At 39.1% G+C, this 18,211-nt stretch overlaps 1 protein-coding gene across 1 annotated transcript; it reads right to left on the bottom strand.

Moving 5' to 3' along the window:
- Nucleotides 1–2,062: 2,062 nt before the first annotated feature.
- On the bottom strand, nt 2,063–17,448 carry BCO1 (beta-carotene oxygenase 1). The gene is made up of 11 exons (XM_066557692.1): nt 17,329–17,448; nt 14,456–14,584; nt 12,949–13,078; nt 11,578–11,725; nt 10,560–10,707; nt 9,394–9,614; nt 8,280–8,537; nt 7,096–7,198; nt 6,413–6,507; nt 4,655–4,766; nt 2,063–4,478 (listed from the first exon to the last, which is right to left on the bottom strand). Exons 1-11 carry the CDS (start codon nt 17,390–17,392, stop codon nt 4,306–4,308), a joined length of 1,581 nt encoding a protein of 526 aa, XP_066413789.1. The 5' UTR covers nt 17,393–17,448; the 3' UTR covers nt 2,063–4,305.
- Nucleotides 17,449–18,211: the final 763 nt, after the last annotated feature.

Raw genomic sequence — 18,211 nt, 5'->3', positions numbered from 1 at the left:
TAAAACAGATCTGCTCTAAAACAGACACCCAGTCAGCAGCTCCCTGTGCTCCCTGTGCTGACAGGCACTGGGATCTCCCAGCCTCTGGAACACCCAAATGGATGTCATGCTGCCCATTCCTTCACTGGGAAAACAACATTTTCAGAGGGTCTGATCTAGTAAAGCTGTGGTGGGTCACACGCTTTTATTACTTTTATTACTTGCATTTCAGTGAAATGTAACAAAATTCTATCATTCATTTGGTTTGATGCTGCCTCCAAATCATTTTTCCACTCAGAAAATGAAGCAGGGTATCTGGAAAGGACCCTGTAGGAAATGAATGCCTTCACAAAGGCAGCCTTGTTCTTTCCAAGCTGGACACAATGCTGGTTTGTTGTGCAGATGGAGACTGCAGCTGGGACATCCTCACACATCACCCATCAGTCCAAACCCTGCACCCAGGGCCTGGGTGAAGAGTGTGCTCAGCCCTGTTGGGGCCAGGGAAAATGCAGATATGTTTTGCCAAGTGGCTGCAAGGCTCATGGGGTTGTTTCATGACAGAGTTCATGAAAAAGTAGAGTCTTCTAATTGAGCTCAAACTGAAGAAAGAGATGAGTCTGGCCAAGGGCCAGTGTTTTCAGAATTGTTGATCAAAGATAAGTTTTATCACAGTTGGTCTCTAAAAAATACTGCCATCTCAGACTAAAGCCAGGCTTTAGAGCTGAGCCCTTGCTGAAGTGCTCCCTGGCTGGAGAGGGGTCACAGTGAGGAGCACCGTGCTGCAGCTTTGTTGTGCAGCTCTGAGCAGGAGTTTTAGGAGCAGAGGATGTAGGACAGAAGACCAAACCCCCAGCAATGTGCATGAAACACCAGTGGCTGTGCAACACTTGTTGTCGTACATGCCCATTTACAAATATTAGAAGGCCACTTTTTTCCTGCTTGGGTGTAATTATGCAGGATGTCAGGTGTAGGCTGAGGATCCACAGGACACATCCTCAGCTCTCTTTGAGGGTAATGAAGGCAGAGAGCACACTGCTCCTTGGCTTCAGGGGAAAGATGTGTTTTGCTTGTCATTAATACTCAGGTAATTGCAGGCCCAAGGGAGCAGTGGTTTAAATTATTGTGAAAGCTGTCATTGAGTGGCCTGGTTATTTGAAAAGAAAGACACTGGTGTGTTTCCCTGGCACCTGCACAGATTGGTACAGAAGCAAACATTGTTGCATTTCTGGTTTTTAACCTGTCCTCGTAAACACTGTTTCTGCTTCCTCCTGCTGCCTAGGTGGGGCAATGGGACAAGGTGTAACAGATAATATCCAGTTCCAGAGAACAAATTCATTGTTATACCTTGTTATTTGTTCCATTTAATGAAAGCATTAACAAAAAAAACCCCACCAAACCAAAACAACAACAAACCAAACCACTCTATCAAGGTCCATTTGTAACATCTCTGAGGTAATTAATTATATGTATGCATACCTGGGGCCTGGTTCTCTCACTCAACTATGTATTTTTCCTTTAATGGAGATACTTATCTTTACTATTTTTTATTTGCACTCACTCCATCTAGATTTGTGTTAAGCCATTATTATAATCATTCCATGAATTCTGTGGGGCAAATTTATGACTTAAATTGGTGCAAAAGAAGAATCAAACCTTTCTGGCCCTTGAGATTTCATTCATAGCAAAGGGTGTCAGAAGCAAACCAAATGACACTCATTACCACGTGCCATGTTACCACATCAAAAAAACCCCACGAGCCTTGCAGCCACTTGGCAAAGCATATCTGCATTTCCCCTTGCTTCTGTCAGCCTGGAAATGATAGTGTGTTACCATATTCAGGGCAAATGTTTCATCAGATTGGTATTGCAACCACTAAACACATTCTTGAACAAATTTGTGATTAGCTGTATGGTTTTATTCCTATTGTCTCTGCTACAGGAGGATACTGGGATTAGCAAATGCAGAATCATTTTACATCACTGTTTTTCTCCTCAGGTTAACTACAAACTTAATGCTAATCAAATCCTGTGTAGTACTCACCAAGGGAATAGGGCACATCTCATTTGAAAAATCATACCCAAGACAAGTTCTTATCATTTATTTTCTGCATTATTTCTACATGAATGTAAATAACACATTTGCTTGCTTAGACTACAGGTTGTTTTTATGATGAGTGTGTCCCCTATCCTGTCATCTTTACCAGTAAAAATTATCTCCTCAGAAGTCAAGTAACTCCTGTATCCAAACCTATGATTATCCAAAAACAACCCTGTGAGTACTACAGAAGAAATTCTAGAGACAAACTCTTAGAAGAAAATCTGTAACAATGGTTAGACTTTTGATTGATTGCCACCTTTTAATTCTAGAAATGTATTTGTGGACCTTTGTTAAATCCAAACTTTTTCATATGAAAAGAAACAACCCCAGAGCTGATGTCTTTTGCCAATATCACAAGTCAGTCTTCTCTTCCAGTACTGGTTGTATATTATTTACAAAAATGGAATTAAATTTCTTCTTTAGAAGATAAAGTTCTATTAAATACTAACGGTAATATGCCTTGGAAACACTAAAAGTGACTATTTCTGCAGACACACCTTACTGCTGAAGTGTTTATTTCCATTTTATGGAACATGTAAACATTTGAATGCCCAAACCTGCATATGTTAACTAGATCTGACCACAGTGTTTGGTTTTTTTACATTAAAAATAGCCTGTATATCTATATCCTAACAAAGTGCAAAGACTTAAGCAGAGGAACAGAGGTCTGGTTGTTACAGGAACTGTGAATGATGTTGGTTCAGTTCCTGCTCTGCCACAAACACGTTAAGTAATCACAAACAGTTCACCAAGCACAGATTCTCATGTGGTGGGGAGGTAATAAATGACAATTTCATTCTGTTTCCTTCCTGTGAAACACTGTGAGCAGCACTGAGGGCACGTGTGTGTCAAAGTGAGAGGTACCTGAGCTGTGTGGTGATACAGACAGACCAGATGAACACCCAAAATGGATGGATGTGCACCTGGTTTTCTCCATCAGTAAAGATGCCTCCAACAGCAAAGATATCTACAATGAGAAAATAAAATTCAAAGCAAAAGAATCTCACACTTAAAGAAAAGTCAATAACTCAAATCAGGAATACAGTGGCAGGGGAAGGGGTAAGAAATACAATTTCTGTAACACAACCAGTCACACTGTGCTTGGCACTTCACTTTGTGTTGAAATGTGCATTTTAATTGTGACTGTGAGTCAGAGTTGTGCACTTTTATTAGGAAGCATCTGGTATAGACAAGGATAAACACATGTGAGAACATGGGTGCTCCTAAGCAGACATAAAGGAATGCTCATTTATGGCAATAACAGCTCCTAGTTTCAGCTGCTGTGGGGTTCAGATGAGGCCTAAATTAGATCTTTCACTCTTTCCCTAAACTGTTTTTCACACATGTGTGTCTGAGTTCTGCTAGGAATACACCGCCCTCATTCACATACACACTGCTATTAACAGATAATAGTGGCAATAGCAAACAATTCTTCTTATCTTTTACACAATGTAATCATCTAATCACATGAAATGCCATGGCAGATATCCTGCCAAGGAAAACTGATTTAAATAATAAAATAAAAACTGCTTAATATTGAATGTCACTATAGTATAATTGAGTGCTACATATAACCATGTACTCCATTTCAATAAAGTTACTTGGTTTTGTCAACATACAAGCTAAAAATACACCATGAAATTATTAGAAAAGCTGGAGGAATGGGTTAGGTTCTGGATAAGAAAAATGTAGCACCTCAGGATAATACTTTGGTTATGGTAGAGTTTAAGAAATCAAGCACCAAGAGAATATATTGCCATGAATTATTGGTATCATGGTAGATAGTTTAACATAAGGTTTTCTGGCAGGAGACAACTTTCATTGTCAGCTGCAGTCTTGCAACAGCCCATGGAAGTTACATGACCTGCAGACATGAGTGACTCATGCCATGTGTCACCCTATGAATACAGTACTTCATTTGCTCAGAAAGCTTTGTTCTACTCAAAGAAAACATTTCTTGTTACCTTTCTCTCCTATTCCTTGCCCCACCAGCTGTATTCAACATTAGCACTTCAATATTGATAATTCTTCTTTTGGAATAATGATATACCAGTTATGCACACAATTATTTGTAATAAAGTCATTTCTGTCTCTTTTAAGAGATTATATGTAGATATTGAGAAGGTTATAATTAGTCATTTCTTATCATAAGAGAAGGCTGTTCCTGAAGGATATTTTCCCACATTCAGTAGAAGGTTATGTCAGTCTGTGCAATACAACAAACAGATTTTACTCAGTCTCAGTTTTCATGTCTTGCTGTGGTATAAACACTCCATGCAGGTCCATATGCATTTCCACATTCACTATGGCTCGACCCAGCTCTGTGAATGTTTTAGCATCCAAGACAAGTAGGAAGGGTGGATCCTTTGGATCAGTTTTCACAACACAGGTCAGAACAACACCTGTGACACACAAATGAAGAATTAGAAACATAGGAAAATTTCACTAAGCAGAAAAGATAACCCCATCTCAAAGTGGAAGCATTAACCCAACTTTCTTGACTAAGAATATTGAATCTTGTAAGATTTAATACAAAACTCATGTAATTCCAGCTTTCAGAATGTTGTCATTATTTTACCATCATCCTCTTCTTTTGCATCAGGGCTGGGAACAAAAACAGGCTCGGATGGCCAGCAGTCATTCTGTCCCCACTGGAGCATTTCCTTTGTCTGGGTATTAAATTTTGCAATCTACATGGTTGTGACAAGAAAAGAAAAATGTCAGTGACCCTGGCAGTGGCTTTTTCCAAAGGTACAACATGAATACACTGCTGGCAGTGGGGATCAGTGCTGAGTTAAGGCAGGTATCATCACAAGAAGAAACACCTGGAAAATGTTACATTTTAGAGTCACATTTTATGGCTGCATAATCACACAATGTTCTTTTGATTTCATTCCACTAGATTACAATTGCACCTTTCATTTATGGGTGTTTAATAGTTCACAAATGCTAACAGGCCACAAGAGAGCCTTCACTGTCAGTAATGCCCCTCACTGCAGAGAGTCCAAGACACAGAATATTTAAGTGACTTGTTCCAAATCACTGAGATTCTGTAGTAAAGCAGGAAACAGGATTTGAATTGCCATTTTCTAATCCTGAGAATTATTTTCCTTTTATTGCTACTTCCATATTGCTCAAGGCCTTCTGCTGCTCAGTAGGGTACATGTGCCAGAAGAAAGGCTGTTCCTAGTGAGGTGTAGAGATCAAAGCAGTGAGGCAGACACTGGTGCTTTCTGAAGGAGCAGAGGGTGGATTTTCATCCCACTGAGTGGCCAAAGCAATGGCCAGAGGGGGTGCCTGGCATTTTCAGTTCACTTCCATTAAGGCCTTTTCTCTACCCATAGAGATGCAGTTCTATTCTTTTCCATTTTGATCTTTAGTCAAAGAATATGTTTACACAAAAGTGAAACTATTCAAATTACTGGAGGAAGAATTAGAAAGGATTCTCTCTTCTAGCCAAGATGACAGCACTTTCACTGACAGACTTTACCTAAGGATTAGGTTGTTGTTCTTGCATTCATTAAACTGCAACTGATGTGAAAAAAGATCTTCCTACCAGTGTTTTTTATTATATTTGAGTCAAGCAGAGATTATCTACACTGTAAATAATAACCTTGCAGAATTGTTTGAGTTATTGTCAGATGTGCTGCAATAAATTTTCTTGCATCATGCAGAAATCCAGCTCTATTTTGTAATCAGTTGTGGAAATTATATGCAAGAACCAACAGTGACTGCAATTTGTGCTGCCTTGTAGTCACAGAACAAGAATTGTAAAGAGTGAGTTTGTCCATATAATACTCATACATTTAAATCTGTAATTTATCTTAATTTTATTTAATCTTTAAATCTTAATTAAATACTTTCCCTGTTAATCTATTTGTACTCCAGGCTGTCTCCTGGAATCATGCACATGTAAATAAAGCATTTGCTACCTCTAATAGAGACCTAGCCAGCAAAATATAAAAAATAGATATTGTTTTAATATTTAAAATTTATTAGGTAGTATTACAATATCTTATTTTTCTGCTAGGTTTCCTAAAGGGAAAAAAAATAAATATATACATGTAAATAATACTTCTTTTTCCTACTCTCTTCTTTGTAGTTCCTGGCACATCACAGAAGGTTCAGCCCAATTTAGCAGAAAAAGTCTCAGTAGTTATTCAAGAGACTTTCATGGAACATAAAGCTGGAGTAAGAAGCCTGAGTTTATGAACACTTTATGAGGGAAATGGTACAACATGAACTTATCCTTATGAGAATTTAGGCATTTCATGTTTCTTTGCATGTGAATGGCCCACCAATGGGAAAACACTGTCTTTATAAATGTTAATTATACCTTTGTGGGAATTGGACTCCACTGGACTCGTGTTGCAAAGACATATTTGTATTTTTTGCCATTGTAGTCATAGTTGATGCGAGGCAGTTCTATCCCTGCATAAAATAAACTTCAAGACTTAGAAACAAGACAAGAGAAAACCTCAAATGTACATCTATAGAGACACAGCAATCTTCAGGAGGTTTTGCCCTGTAAAAAAACCTTGGAACTACTTAATAAAGGTGTTGTATAGACTTTGAATGTCTGAATTTCTAAGAATCTGAAGATGGGTACTAACATAAGTAAGCCAGGGCTGTTACTTCAAAAGGCAACAATTTTTTATTCTTAGGGATTCATTAGACTGGAATTTATGAGGCCTTTTCTGTTTGGGTTTTTTTTCTTTCCTTATAACTGGGATAGAATTGGAGGCTACCATTCTAAGAAATTACTTCCACCTTAGGTAATTTTGTATTTACATATTTCTGCTATTATCCCCTGATAAGAGGTTAAAAATCCTCTTTCAATGGCAATCTTTATAAAATGCAGCTAAACTTGAAGTACTACTTATAACAGACTTATTTAACTAAAATTACTCTTTTAACAAATAGATTAGCAAACCATACTAATAGTTGCAAGATCAGACTTGGAATCCTGTAATAATATAAAACTGATGTAGCATCAGATATTTAAAGGATGTATCTCACCTTCACATAGGATTTCAGATTGGCAATAGATGCTTCCATCTTTCTCCTTTACAGCAGTTGCAGTAGAGGGAAGTGTCACTAAATTAGAATCCACTACAGCATCCTGAAAGAGAAAAATGCTGGAAATGTCATAGATCTCTAAAAATATGCTTCTAAGTTAGATTTTTCCTGAGTATGGTATTAATATTAACAATTTATGGCATTTTAGATTCTGAGGTTTTCATTAGAAATCTTGTTGCACTCAGAGTATTTTATTATAACATAGAATAATTATTTTGAATCACACTGAGTCCTTAGAAATGTTTAGATGCACATGGCTATGGTCCAGAAGTACCATAAATTTGAGAATTTAATGAATGAAGATGGGTTTCAAGGAACAAGGTGTCAAATTTTCACTGCAAGTCACCAAGGTTAGGTTTTTGCACCTGCTAAAAATCAAGTGCAAAAATAGGTGTGATACACTCTATAATGTCCTACTGCTGAATTCTTAAGATTGCAGAACAGCTGGTGTGATCCATCACATCCTTTGTCATTGCTGCAGAGCTGTTTCTGAGAAAAGAACAGAGCAGCAATGTTCTAGGATGCAGAAAGAAAAGGTAATATCCATTCCAAAAGTATCAGGCAGAAACTTGCCCAGGTTGCTGGGCAGTATAAAATCTTCCCTGCAAACAATGATGTAAAGTGATGCTTTAAATTAAACTAAAAGATAAAATCTTTTCTCTTCCTGCTATATATCACACTTAAATGATATCTTCTAGTTTTAATTGAACCATTGCACCAGTTGGGAGCATGCATGTATTGTATGTGGGCTTCCAGTGAAGTGTAAGAAACAGATTGTGCAGAACCTGCATGCCCTTGCAGTTAACAGCCAAGTGGGTCTGTCTGCTTCTGTTTGATGGCATATAACAATTAATCTCATTGGGAAGAAAATGACATCTTCTTCACAGCTCTGTTCTCCAGAGTGGATGGTGTCAGCACAGGGATCCAATCCACAGAACCATGTGCAGCTGCCCACTGCCATTTCCCACAGGACATGCAGAAACCAAACCTCCTGCAAGCTCTGGGTATCACAGAATCAGAAATTTACACACGAGGGCTGGCAACTAATAATACACCAATTATTCACACTGATGTATTTTAAATTACCAATCAGAAAACAGGTTAAAAAGTAATTTTCTTTCTACCTTGTCACACTGCAGAGGAACCACAAATCTTCTGCAGGTTGGTATGGAGGTGAGTTTGACATTCTCTTCAAAGTCTTTAGTCAGGTTTTTTAAATAAAACATGTCATATAAGCTATTGTCTGTATAGGCAATAATATCAAAAATAATGTGGCCATCCTCTTCATAAGCATTTATATGGTGAAAAAACACCATAGCATCAGTGTAAAACTTGGTGGACACTTCTTTTTTAGTCCTCCTGTCTATAAAGTGAAACCAAGTCTGAAAGAGAGAAAACATTATTTAAAGCCATTCAGAATCAGCAAATAGTTATTAAGAAAACTGTTCTCTAATGGTAGCCATCAACATTCTAATCCCTGTGTATTTTTACTGAAGGATATTAAGAACTCAGGGTTTGCTGCTAGCAGACAAGGGGTTTCAACCTGAAGAAAACACAGCAGTAAAACAAATGTGGAACAACTTTAGCTCATTTTACTGTTGCAAATTACTATTTGGGCTAGGCTGAGGATTGAAGTTTTCCAGAAAAACCTGGAAAATCTCCTTCTCTCTTTTTAAGTTAAATAAATCTGCCTTGGTTGAGAGTTTCTGTGGTGCTGGTGCCCTGTACCTCAGCAAGTCCCATGTGTTGATGCCCAAAGCAAGTGGAAATAAGATCCTCAGAAAACAGTTTTCCCCTCAGTTCCCACAGTGGAAGACTCTTTTGTTCAGTGCAGGCTTTTCCACCAGTGGGGCTCTCCAGCACATGCAGTGCAGCTGGAGCAGATCTCACCCACCAGACACAGAATTTTGTTTGGACAAGGAGCAACTGGATCTGTCTCAGATGCTAGGGCAGATTGGAATTTCTCTGCTAGCACACAGTATTTCTAGCAATGCCAAACAATCCTCTCTCTCAAGAGCTTCAGCCTCAGATATTATTTGAGCAATTTCTGGATATGGGAGACAGTATTCCAAAACATACAGCTTCTAAAACAACTGTGCAACATGAAAATTAAGGTTTGAAAAGAAAAAAAAAAAAAAAAGAGTGACAACTGAAATGAATGAACCAGAAGAAAAACAGAACAGTGTGGAAGAGGTCACTGGCCTGCCTGATTCCATTGCTCAGCAGAAAGAAAAGTACCTTATCATCCTTGTTAAAGGCAAGGCAGGAAGCCCAGCTCACACCTCGCATGTAAGCAGTTGCCATTTTGAGGATATCCAGTCTGAAGGGCTGCTCTATGAAGATAATGTAGTTCTCTGTGATTCCAAAGCTGTGGTAGTAGCTGGGGTGGAGCAGAGAGCGAGAAGGGACAGAGCAAACCACTTCCAGGTGCTTGAAACAAGATTTCTTCTTTTCGTGTTCTGAAATTAAATGATAAAAATTAAAATTATATTCCTAATAAATTCCATTCCAAACTTGTGCTTGGATTTCTCCCAGGCAGGGAAGAACTGGTTCCTTTCAGTTTTATTTGCATTTTCCTGTTAAGAAAGTGTTTGTTTACTCCTGTATAATTAACATAGAACTTTGCATGCAGGAAGCAATGCAGTGAAGTCACTGCTGCATCCATTCAGGCACAGCCCCCTTGTCCTGGGCTTTGATTCCACTGATTACTGTCTTCAGAAATTCCAGCATGGAGGAGAAATACGTTTAATTAAATCAGCAGCTTTAAAAAGGGGTTCAAATACGTCTGTGGTTTTTAACTTCTAAGGAGACGTCCCCAAATTTGAGCCCCAGTTAAAAATTGCAAACTGGGGAGACTGTGGAAGGCCTCTGGATTGTTCAAGAAGGGACAGACAACACAATAGAAGCTGGTTTTCAACAATACACACCAAAAACCGATCTTGAAGGAAAAAGAGCATGGGATTTGCTCTGTGAACAATGGACAGCATTTCAGCAAGGGCCAGTATTGGCCAGGCTAGAGAGGAATTAACTCTATATTAGGTTTTATTTGGTCTCATGCTTTCACTATAATCATAGTATCAGCATTTGCAGAGAAATTTCATTATAAAGAAATTAAAATTTACAACTTCAAATTATTTGTACTGCCCTATAATTGTTTTAGAATCTTCATCTACAAGTAAGTTTCTTCTTACTGAAACACCCTGTTTACACAGTACTCAAGAGGAGCCTTTGTAACAGCACTTGCCCAGACAGGCTAAGCAGTTAATATGAAGTTCACAATAAGTTGAAATTAAGAAAATGAACACCATTGGTTACTAGAATAGATGTATCACCATCCCTGCCCTTTGAAGAAAAGAAATTGCTAACAAAGTTACTAGAAAATATCAATAACACATATTTCTTACCTGGTACAGAGGAAGGAATCTTAAATAAAAGGTATTTTGTCTTCCCTTTATCAACTATTGAAGTGCCCATGTTGAGAACATTTCCTGCACTGTCATAGTGGGGGTGAGAAGTTGCCAAATTTACAGCTACATATTTGTTGTAGTCAACCTGGAAAAGGATACAATAAGAGATTTGAGAGATGTGTAAGAGAATGAAAATTGATCTCAGCTAACAGCACAAAACCACCAGACTTTTAGCCCTGGCAGCCTTATATTGGCACCCCATTTACAAATGGCTTTGAAATTTAAATAATTAAACCAAAACACTTCTGTAGGTATTCAAATGAGCTCCTTATTCAAGGCTAAATCAAGTTACAGAATCTGAATTAGAGCCACCTCTCCCTTGAAACCACATAACATCAGGGAGGATTAGCTAAGCAAGTTATTCTGCAAATGCCCATTTCACCCTGAAAGCACTTTATTTAACAGAGCTGTCTGGCAATCTGCTGGAGCTAAAAGATTTCTATCTTATCTAAAGTTTGGAAATTGGACTCAAACTGTAGTGTGGGCTAGAAAAAAAAAATCTTTGTATATATTTCAATATTTCAAGTTCTCATTTTAATAATTAAATAAAATCTTACATAAGGTCCTTGAAAAGTAGTCATATAACTGACCTACTGATTTTTTAATGACGTAAATAATTTTATAACTACAGATACATAATAATGGCAATCACCCAAAATAATCATGTAACTGTGCAATTATTCCTGCAACCTTCCTAGATTATGTACAAGTGAAATTGCTCAAAGCCCAGCTTTTCCCAAACTAAATAAGATTTAAATTTGAACTCAGGAGTTCTTAAAAGATCTCTTGTATCTTTTGGTATCTTCACTATTTCACTTTACCATGATTTCAAAAGTAAGACAACAGTAGAAGAAAAGCATTTTGTGTCCTGAACATGTTAAAGCATCCTCATGTGTCAGCCTGAAATTTATTCATCAGCAGACAAAGAACCAGAATGACAGATGGTGGTTTGTACCTTCTCCAATGTCTCCAGAGTCTGTGGATTAATTTTCCTGATGAAGTTAGTCTCACCAGTAGCATAAAAATCATCCCCAGCTTTCATAATGTTGATGAGACAGTTGTCTGTGAACTCAGGAATGGTGTGAGACAAATAGGAGAATGCCCTGTCCAGAGGAAATTTCATTAGAGCCACAGAAGCTGGAGCTGCCTTTCCCCCACATGGAGCACAAGTGACCCTGCAGTGCCACAGCCCTGGGGCTGCCCGTCCCTGCTGCCCCAGCTCCCTGGAAAGGCTGGGAGAGCAGAGGAGATGGATTTCTCCAAAGCCCATGGCCTGGGGGAGGGTTAAGGACATGCAGGTAACTGGTTTTACACACACATGGGCATCCAGGCCCATTCCTGCTGTCAGCTCTAGGACATGCACTGGTTTATCAGCATGGATTAATTACTCACTCTTCTGTCCTATCTTGGGAAAATTTGGCCTACCAGTTCCTACCTAAAAGCTGGTAGGTTTTTCAGCTCCATTAAATAGATGGATTCATACACTCCCCAATGGAATACTTTTGTTATCAGTGTTATTCCACATCACAATTAGGATTTCAAAGAAGATTGGACATCCTGTAGGCTTGACAGTTTCCTTTATCAGTGTATGATTTCATCACAGTCACTAGAAGCCAAGACAAAGTTGCTATAACCTTTTTGAACCTCAAATGCCAGAGTTCCTCTATTGCTATTGGAAGAGGGAAGAAAATCTCATGTCAGGGGAACAACTTACAACATATCAGCTCTTTTGCAATAACTGTCTGTGTTTGTGTCCTTACCAAATATCAGGTTTGAGGTCACCAGAGAAAGCTCAGTGGCAAGGAGAGAAGGGTGACCTATTTGCACTATTAGTGAATCCCTACAGCCAATTTTACAAGACCAAGGATAACATGATGGCCTAGACCTCACCTTTCTGTTAAACCATCTTTAATGAAAAAGTTTTTCTAATTTTTTGTAGCTATTGATGCTTCTCTTTTTTTTTGTTGTTGAATAGACTTTGTATTAATACCTTCTCCATCTCTAAGTGTTTTTCTTTCTTGTTGTTTCTCCCCTTACAGAGTATCAAAATGTTTCACTAGCTGGAGAAAGAAAACATTTGTTTTTTATATAATCCAATTCTGTTACTGAATAAAGCAGCAAATATTGGTGATAAAATGAATTTAAGATATTTGCCTTAGACTAAACCATAAACAGTTCATACCTCTTGGCCTTTTTAATATTTAGCAATTGTAAATTTACAAATCAACTGTTGTATTTGTATACATGTGTCAAAGGTAAACAAAAAGACATCTGTGCTGAAGAGAGAAGTAGATAGAAGAATCTTGTTGGGAAAAGCATTGCTTACTTGGCAAATATGTTTTTGCATGGATCTGGATAAGCCATAGTCCCAAACTCAGACACCATGATTCTGTTTGCTTCTATGTTACAGTTGTACGTGTCACTTCGGAGATATTTACTTCTGTAGTAAACTTCACCTGAGGAGGAACAAACAGGTCTCAATCACATTTTATGCTTAGTCCTTCAAAAAATCAGCACAGGTAGAGCCAGGGTTTCTCAAGCAGCTGTCCTTGAGCCAACAATAGTTGGGAATAAAACCAACAATACCCCCAGCTCCCTGTTTTAAAGGCTCTATGGCTGCTGAGACTGGTAACAATTTGTCAAGATTTCCTGACTTCCACTACTAATACTGGGGAAATTTTGAGGGGAAAGTAGGGATTTGGATAAACTGTTCCAGCAAATAAAACAATGTGTGCAAAAATGATTAATTATACAATCCATTTACAGGTGGTGAAAAAATCTCCTATATTGGCAAAAATTTAGTTATGGGAGTAACAGATTGCTTGAAGGAATCAACAGTTTAATGAATCTCCACTGTACTTGAACTAAGTGAGCTGTGTTTGCTTTAGGTAAGTAAGACATATTGGCAATTTAAAACACACTGACTATTTCTTTATAGTTTATTTTTGAAGGAGGTAGAGCTAGACAGGCTAGAGATCCTGCAATGGCATTAAATGCTTCCAACCACAGAAATGGGAACTAAAAAGTAAATACTAGGATTAGAGGATAACAGGAGTAAATCCCATTTTTTAAAATAGATACATATTTTCTGCCACAAGAATCCAGGTGTAAACCATCCTGTCTCTCACTGTGTAACAGCTGAATGGGTGAAAAATGTTTTAACTGAAAAAAAAATGGAATTGAATTGTTTAGGGTAGAGAGCTGCCTGTCTTTCTTCCATAAGGATGACAGGCAGGAGGAGGGACTGTAGGGTGTCAAATATTTTAAGTGAGGTTTGACATGTGAAGTGACACAGTGGCCCAGTTTCTCTCCTGGCAGCTGTTATAGCTGCAACTAAATCCCAAAAAGGGGAGTGCTGGTCCTCTCTGAAACTGGGCTGTTCCTGCACAGCAGAAGAGCCTCTGGGCACCACAGTCCCTGGGGCTGAGCCACTGGAACCCAGTGAGGTTTTTGTGGGATGGGAGGCAAAGGCTGCCCTGCAGTGACCTGCCCAGGGCTGGGTGTGTGCTGGGCTGGGGTGACAGCAGCACTGAACTTCAGCACTGCAGAAGGAAGGACAAGTAAATCTCCCTGCAAACAGCCCTGCAGAGACATCCCAGCTGCTGCTGTCAAGCGTGGGGTGTCAGGGGGTGTGTGGAGAGACTTCCCCCACAGCAGTTCCCCCCTCACACACCACTCTGCAGACAAAACCCACAAGACCCCAACCCAACTCCGAACAGAATTAGCAACCCAATTCAGAACAGAATGCCAATTAATGTGGCAAATTGGTGCCACATTAAGGCACCAAAATGTGGCTTGTTGAGTTCCTTTCAATCCAATGTGCAACAACTTACCATTTTTAAATGTAAAGCTGTGCAGCAGAGCCAGGCCATCGAACCAGTGGTTGTACTTGCTGTCCCCTATGGTGTGCATCCCTGGGCCATTTCGGAGCAGCACCCCTTCCAACCAAGTGGGCAGCTGCCCTGTAACCAAAAAGGAGTTATCAGTATTCATTTAGGCAAGGAGAATGTTCCAGGATATTTTTCTTAAAGGCAGAGGCTTCATGCAGTCAGACAGACTGTAGGTGTGTTGAGATTTCCAGTACCATATAATTATATTGGACTTTGGGTTAACTAAAATTTCCCCTACTCAAAAATGTGGCACTAGTGACAATCTGCATGACTATTGCTATTGGAGATTATTATAACAAAATGAGACTGCTGGAATGTAATTTGTTAATTATCAGGAAGCAAATAAAATTGGACCTTTCTTTCCTGCTTTCATATTTTACAGTGATCCATTTAAACCCCTCTACTTGGGCCAGAAAAAGCTCAAGCTTATCAGAAATAAACATATTTTATAGGTTATATGATTTGCACTGGCTTTCAGCACATCAGCTTAGACTTCAGGCTAAATTAATTCCACTAAAATTTCATTAATTAGATTACACAGCATAATATCATGTAATTTGGGAAATGCTTTTGTGACACTAGTCATAATATAGTGTTTTGTACACAATAAAGTATATGAATATTGTACTGAAAATACATAAGTGCTGTTGAGACTTGAATCATAAATGTTCCTCATCAAATCCCTGCAAGAGATGCATCACCTACCACTTAACTGACAGAATAATAACAATTAAAGAATGTCAATAGGTTTAAAGAGATGAACAAAGGCATATCAGATATTATATAAAAAGCTTGACTTGCTTCTTTGTGCCTGTGACTCCTGAGGGAACATTTAGGATCACACACTGCTTCTTCACACAATTCCTGCTCTGGGTATTACCTGTGCATAAAAAAGCTCTTCAGAACTTCTATTTCTCCTTATCATTTAGTTTGTGATCCCACATTGATTATGCTGACACACCTTCTTGCTAAAACCCCTTTACAATAGCTAGAAATGCCCTCCTATGGACCTTAAAAATTAACTCATTCCAACCCCTGCTGTGGGCAGGTCCACGAGACCAGTTTGCTCAAAATCCCATCCAACCTGGCCCTGAGCAATTCCAGAGATGGGGCACCATCATTAAGGCATAACTCCATCAGGGTTACAGCTCTGGAATACATGAGGTACATTAAAAATTGACACAACTGAGGAACTTTCATTATCATCATCATTATTGTTGTTGTTGTTATTTTCTAGAAGAGCCCAGAAAACTAAACCTTACTTTCCTTTCTAACACAAGAAACTCCAAGGCAATAGCTGTAGTATATTTTGATATATGATAATTTTGCTAGGAAAGATAAGAAAGGGAAAAAGATCTTTTTAAAGCACTGTGGACTTAATTTAGTTTCTGAAATTTCTGGTGCAATTCCTTGTAATTTCTGACATAATTTCATTATGAAAAACAAGGAGCAAAGGGCCAACTAGTGAGGTTTTCAGATAATTCATCTTAGCAGGAATTAAGCATTTCTGTAAATCACACTGGGGCCCCAAATCAACAACCAAAAGTGCTTATATAGCTTTAAAAATGTGGACCTTATTCTTTTCTGTAATGGGTGAGGACACATTAGTGACACAGTGAAATCCCCAAATATTTGGACGTTTATTAACTATGGTAACAGCATCTCATGCCTGTAAAATCACATGCTTGTAGCAGAGCATGGGTTAAATGGCAGATGATTTTAGAAGTCTGATAGATATTTACAGTGTACATATTGAGTAACAAGGAGCCAAAATACTGGCAGAGTTCAGGACTACCAAAATATTTGAAGGGGTTATGGTTCTCTTTTATTTTCTTTCTCAAAGAAGGAATGTCTTGTATGTATTACGTTACCTTCTGAAATACTCAGTCTTTGTTCAAATAAACTATTGCATAATACAGATCAGGCCTGATAAGTTGTTTGTTTGCAAATAACTTCAAATGTTTTTATAATAAGTTGTTTCCTTGAGAAAAAAAAACAATTGAAAGGCATAAACCCATCAAAGCATGAAATAATTCAAAGGCATTAAAATAAAACACTTTGTCTGACTTGACACAAAATCTTTTCCAATTCAGCTATGAAACTGAACAGGAACAAAGCCCTGCAAGTTTTAAGTTTTGTACTTGGGAATGGCAGATTCCTACCATTTCTTAGACTACATATCACAAACAACACGGCCAAGATTTACTAAGCAGGGGCTCCCAGCAACAAACCTCTCACGTAGCTATTGGGAAAAAAAGTCTTCTGTAAAGTAAAAGAAACCGGGAAAAAGAACGAGTTGGTCGAGTGCCACCCCTCGCCTGGAGAGCCACTTTAAACTGCGTCGCCGAAGGACACTCCGCAGTTTCTCCTGGGTTATTTTCTTTTTAACGCTACCCTGTGGATCCTGTCCTGGTGCTTTGCTGCTTAGGAGTGCCAGGGGTGAAGAGCCCCGATTCGGGAGCCCCGGGGAGCGGAGGGCAGGGAAGGGTTACAGGGGAGAAAGCGAAAGTGGGAGCGGAGCCATGGGGGAGGGGGTGGCCGAGATGGAATCCCGGGCTCTCCCTCATCACCAACTTCAGTGAGTCCTGTTCAAACAGACTTTCGAAAAGTACACAGAAATGCTCATGGAGTGAGAAAAATCCCTCAGCAGGGTCACAAATATTATCTGAGATCAGTCCTTTAAACAAATTTCCCTTGCGCCTCTCTCTCAGTTTCCCTTTCCAGCGCTGCCTCGGGTGAAGAAGAGTCACGATTTTTACGCATCAGAAAACACCAAAATAGCGGCTGGTTTTACCACAGATTTTTCTTTCACTTACCCTGCACCTCAGCTTTTATGGGCTCTGGATGCTCTTCCTTATTCCTGCCATAAAGCGTGTCCATGTCCGCTGGAATCGCCGGTGCGTGCGCTCTGCCCGGCCGCTCCCGCAGGCGCCCTTGTCCCCCCCAGGCTGGGCTCAGAGCGGCTCTTTCCTGTTACATATAAAGATAAGGTCAAAGTGCAGCGGGAGCTGGTGGCCGCTGGCTTATAGATTGACTATTTATAATAGCTGATCTTTAATCCCTAGAACATACACTCTAATTCTTGCACATTCGTATTAAAATTAACTCTTTCGCTGGCTCGAAGGGGAAGTAAGAAATGCGTTGTCTCTGCTGTTTGCTCCTTAGGAGCCTGGCAGAGGGAGGCAGGCACAGCCAGGGGACAGCTGGAGAGGCTGAAACATCTCCTGCAGCTTTCCTGGTCCGTGTTAGACACTGCTGGGGATGCTCGTACCATTTCTGGTTGGGAGAGGAAAGGAAAAGAAATCTCTGCTCACCATTCTGGATTTGGCACTTTGGGAATGACAAACACTTCAGAGCAGGGGATCATCCTTTTCTTTTCATTCTGTGATTTAAAATTGGGCTGTTCTGTAAATTAACAAATTATCATCACTGAATAGTCATGGGATGTACTTCTTTATGTGCAAGCTGTTCCAGAGTCAACTGAGTGGCACATCTTTGAACTAAATATCTTTTCACTCTACCATATTCTCCCATATGTGACCCAAATCCACCTATGAAAGTATGGCAGGATTCCATAAAACTAAGGCAGATTTTTAACTTCATGCTTTTGTTTCTAGATAAGGTACTTAACTGAATTCGATGTTGTTAATTTTAAAATCCTCTGGAAAGAGAATTATTTCAATATAAAGCATGTGATTG

Source organism: Molothrus aeneus, chromosome 11, assembly GCF_037042795.1.
Source record: "Molothrus aeneus isolate 106 chromosome 11, BPBGC_Maene_1.0, whole genome shotgun sequence".
NCBI lineage: Eukaryota > Metazoa > Chordata > Aves > Passeriformes > Icteridae > Molothrus > Molothrus aeneus.
Note: the sequence above shows the minus strand (reverse complement) of the source record. Positions and strands in the feature narration are given on the sequence as shown.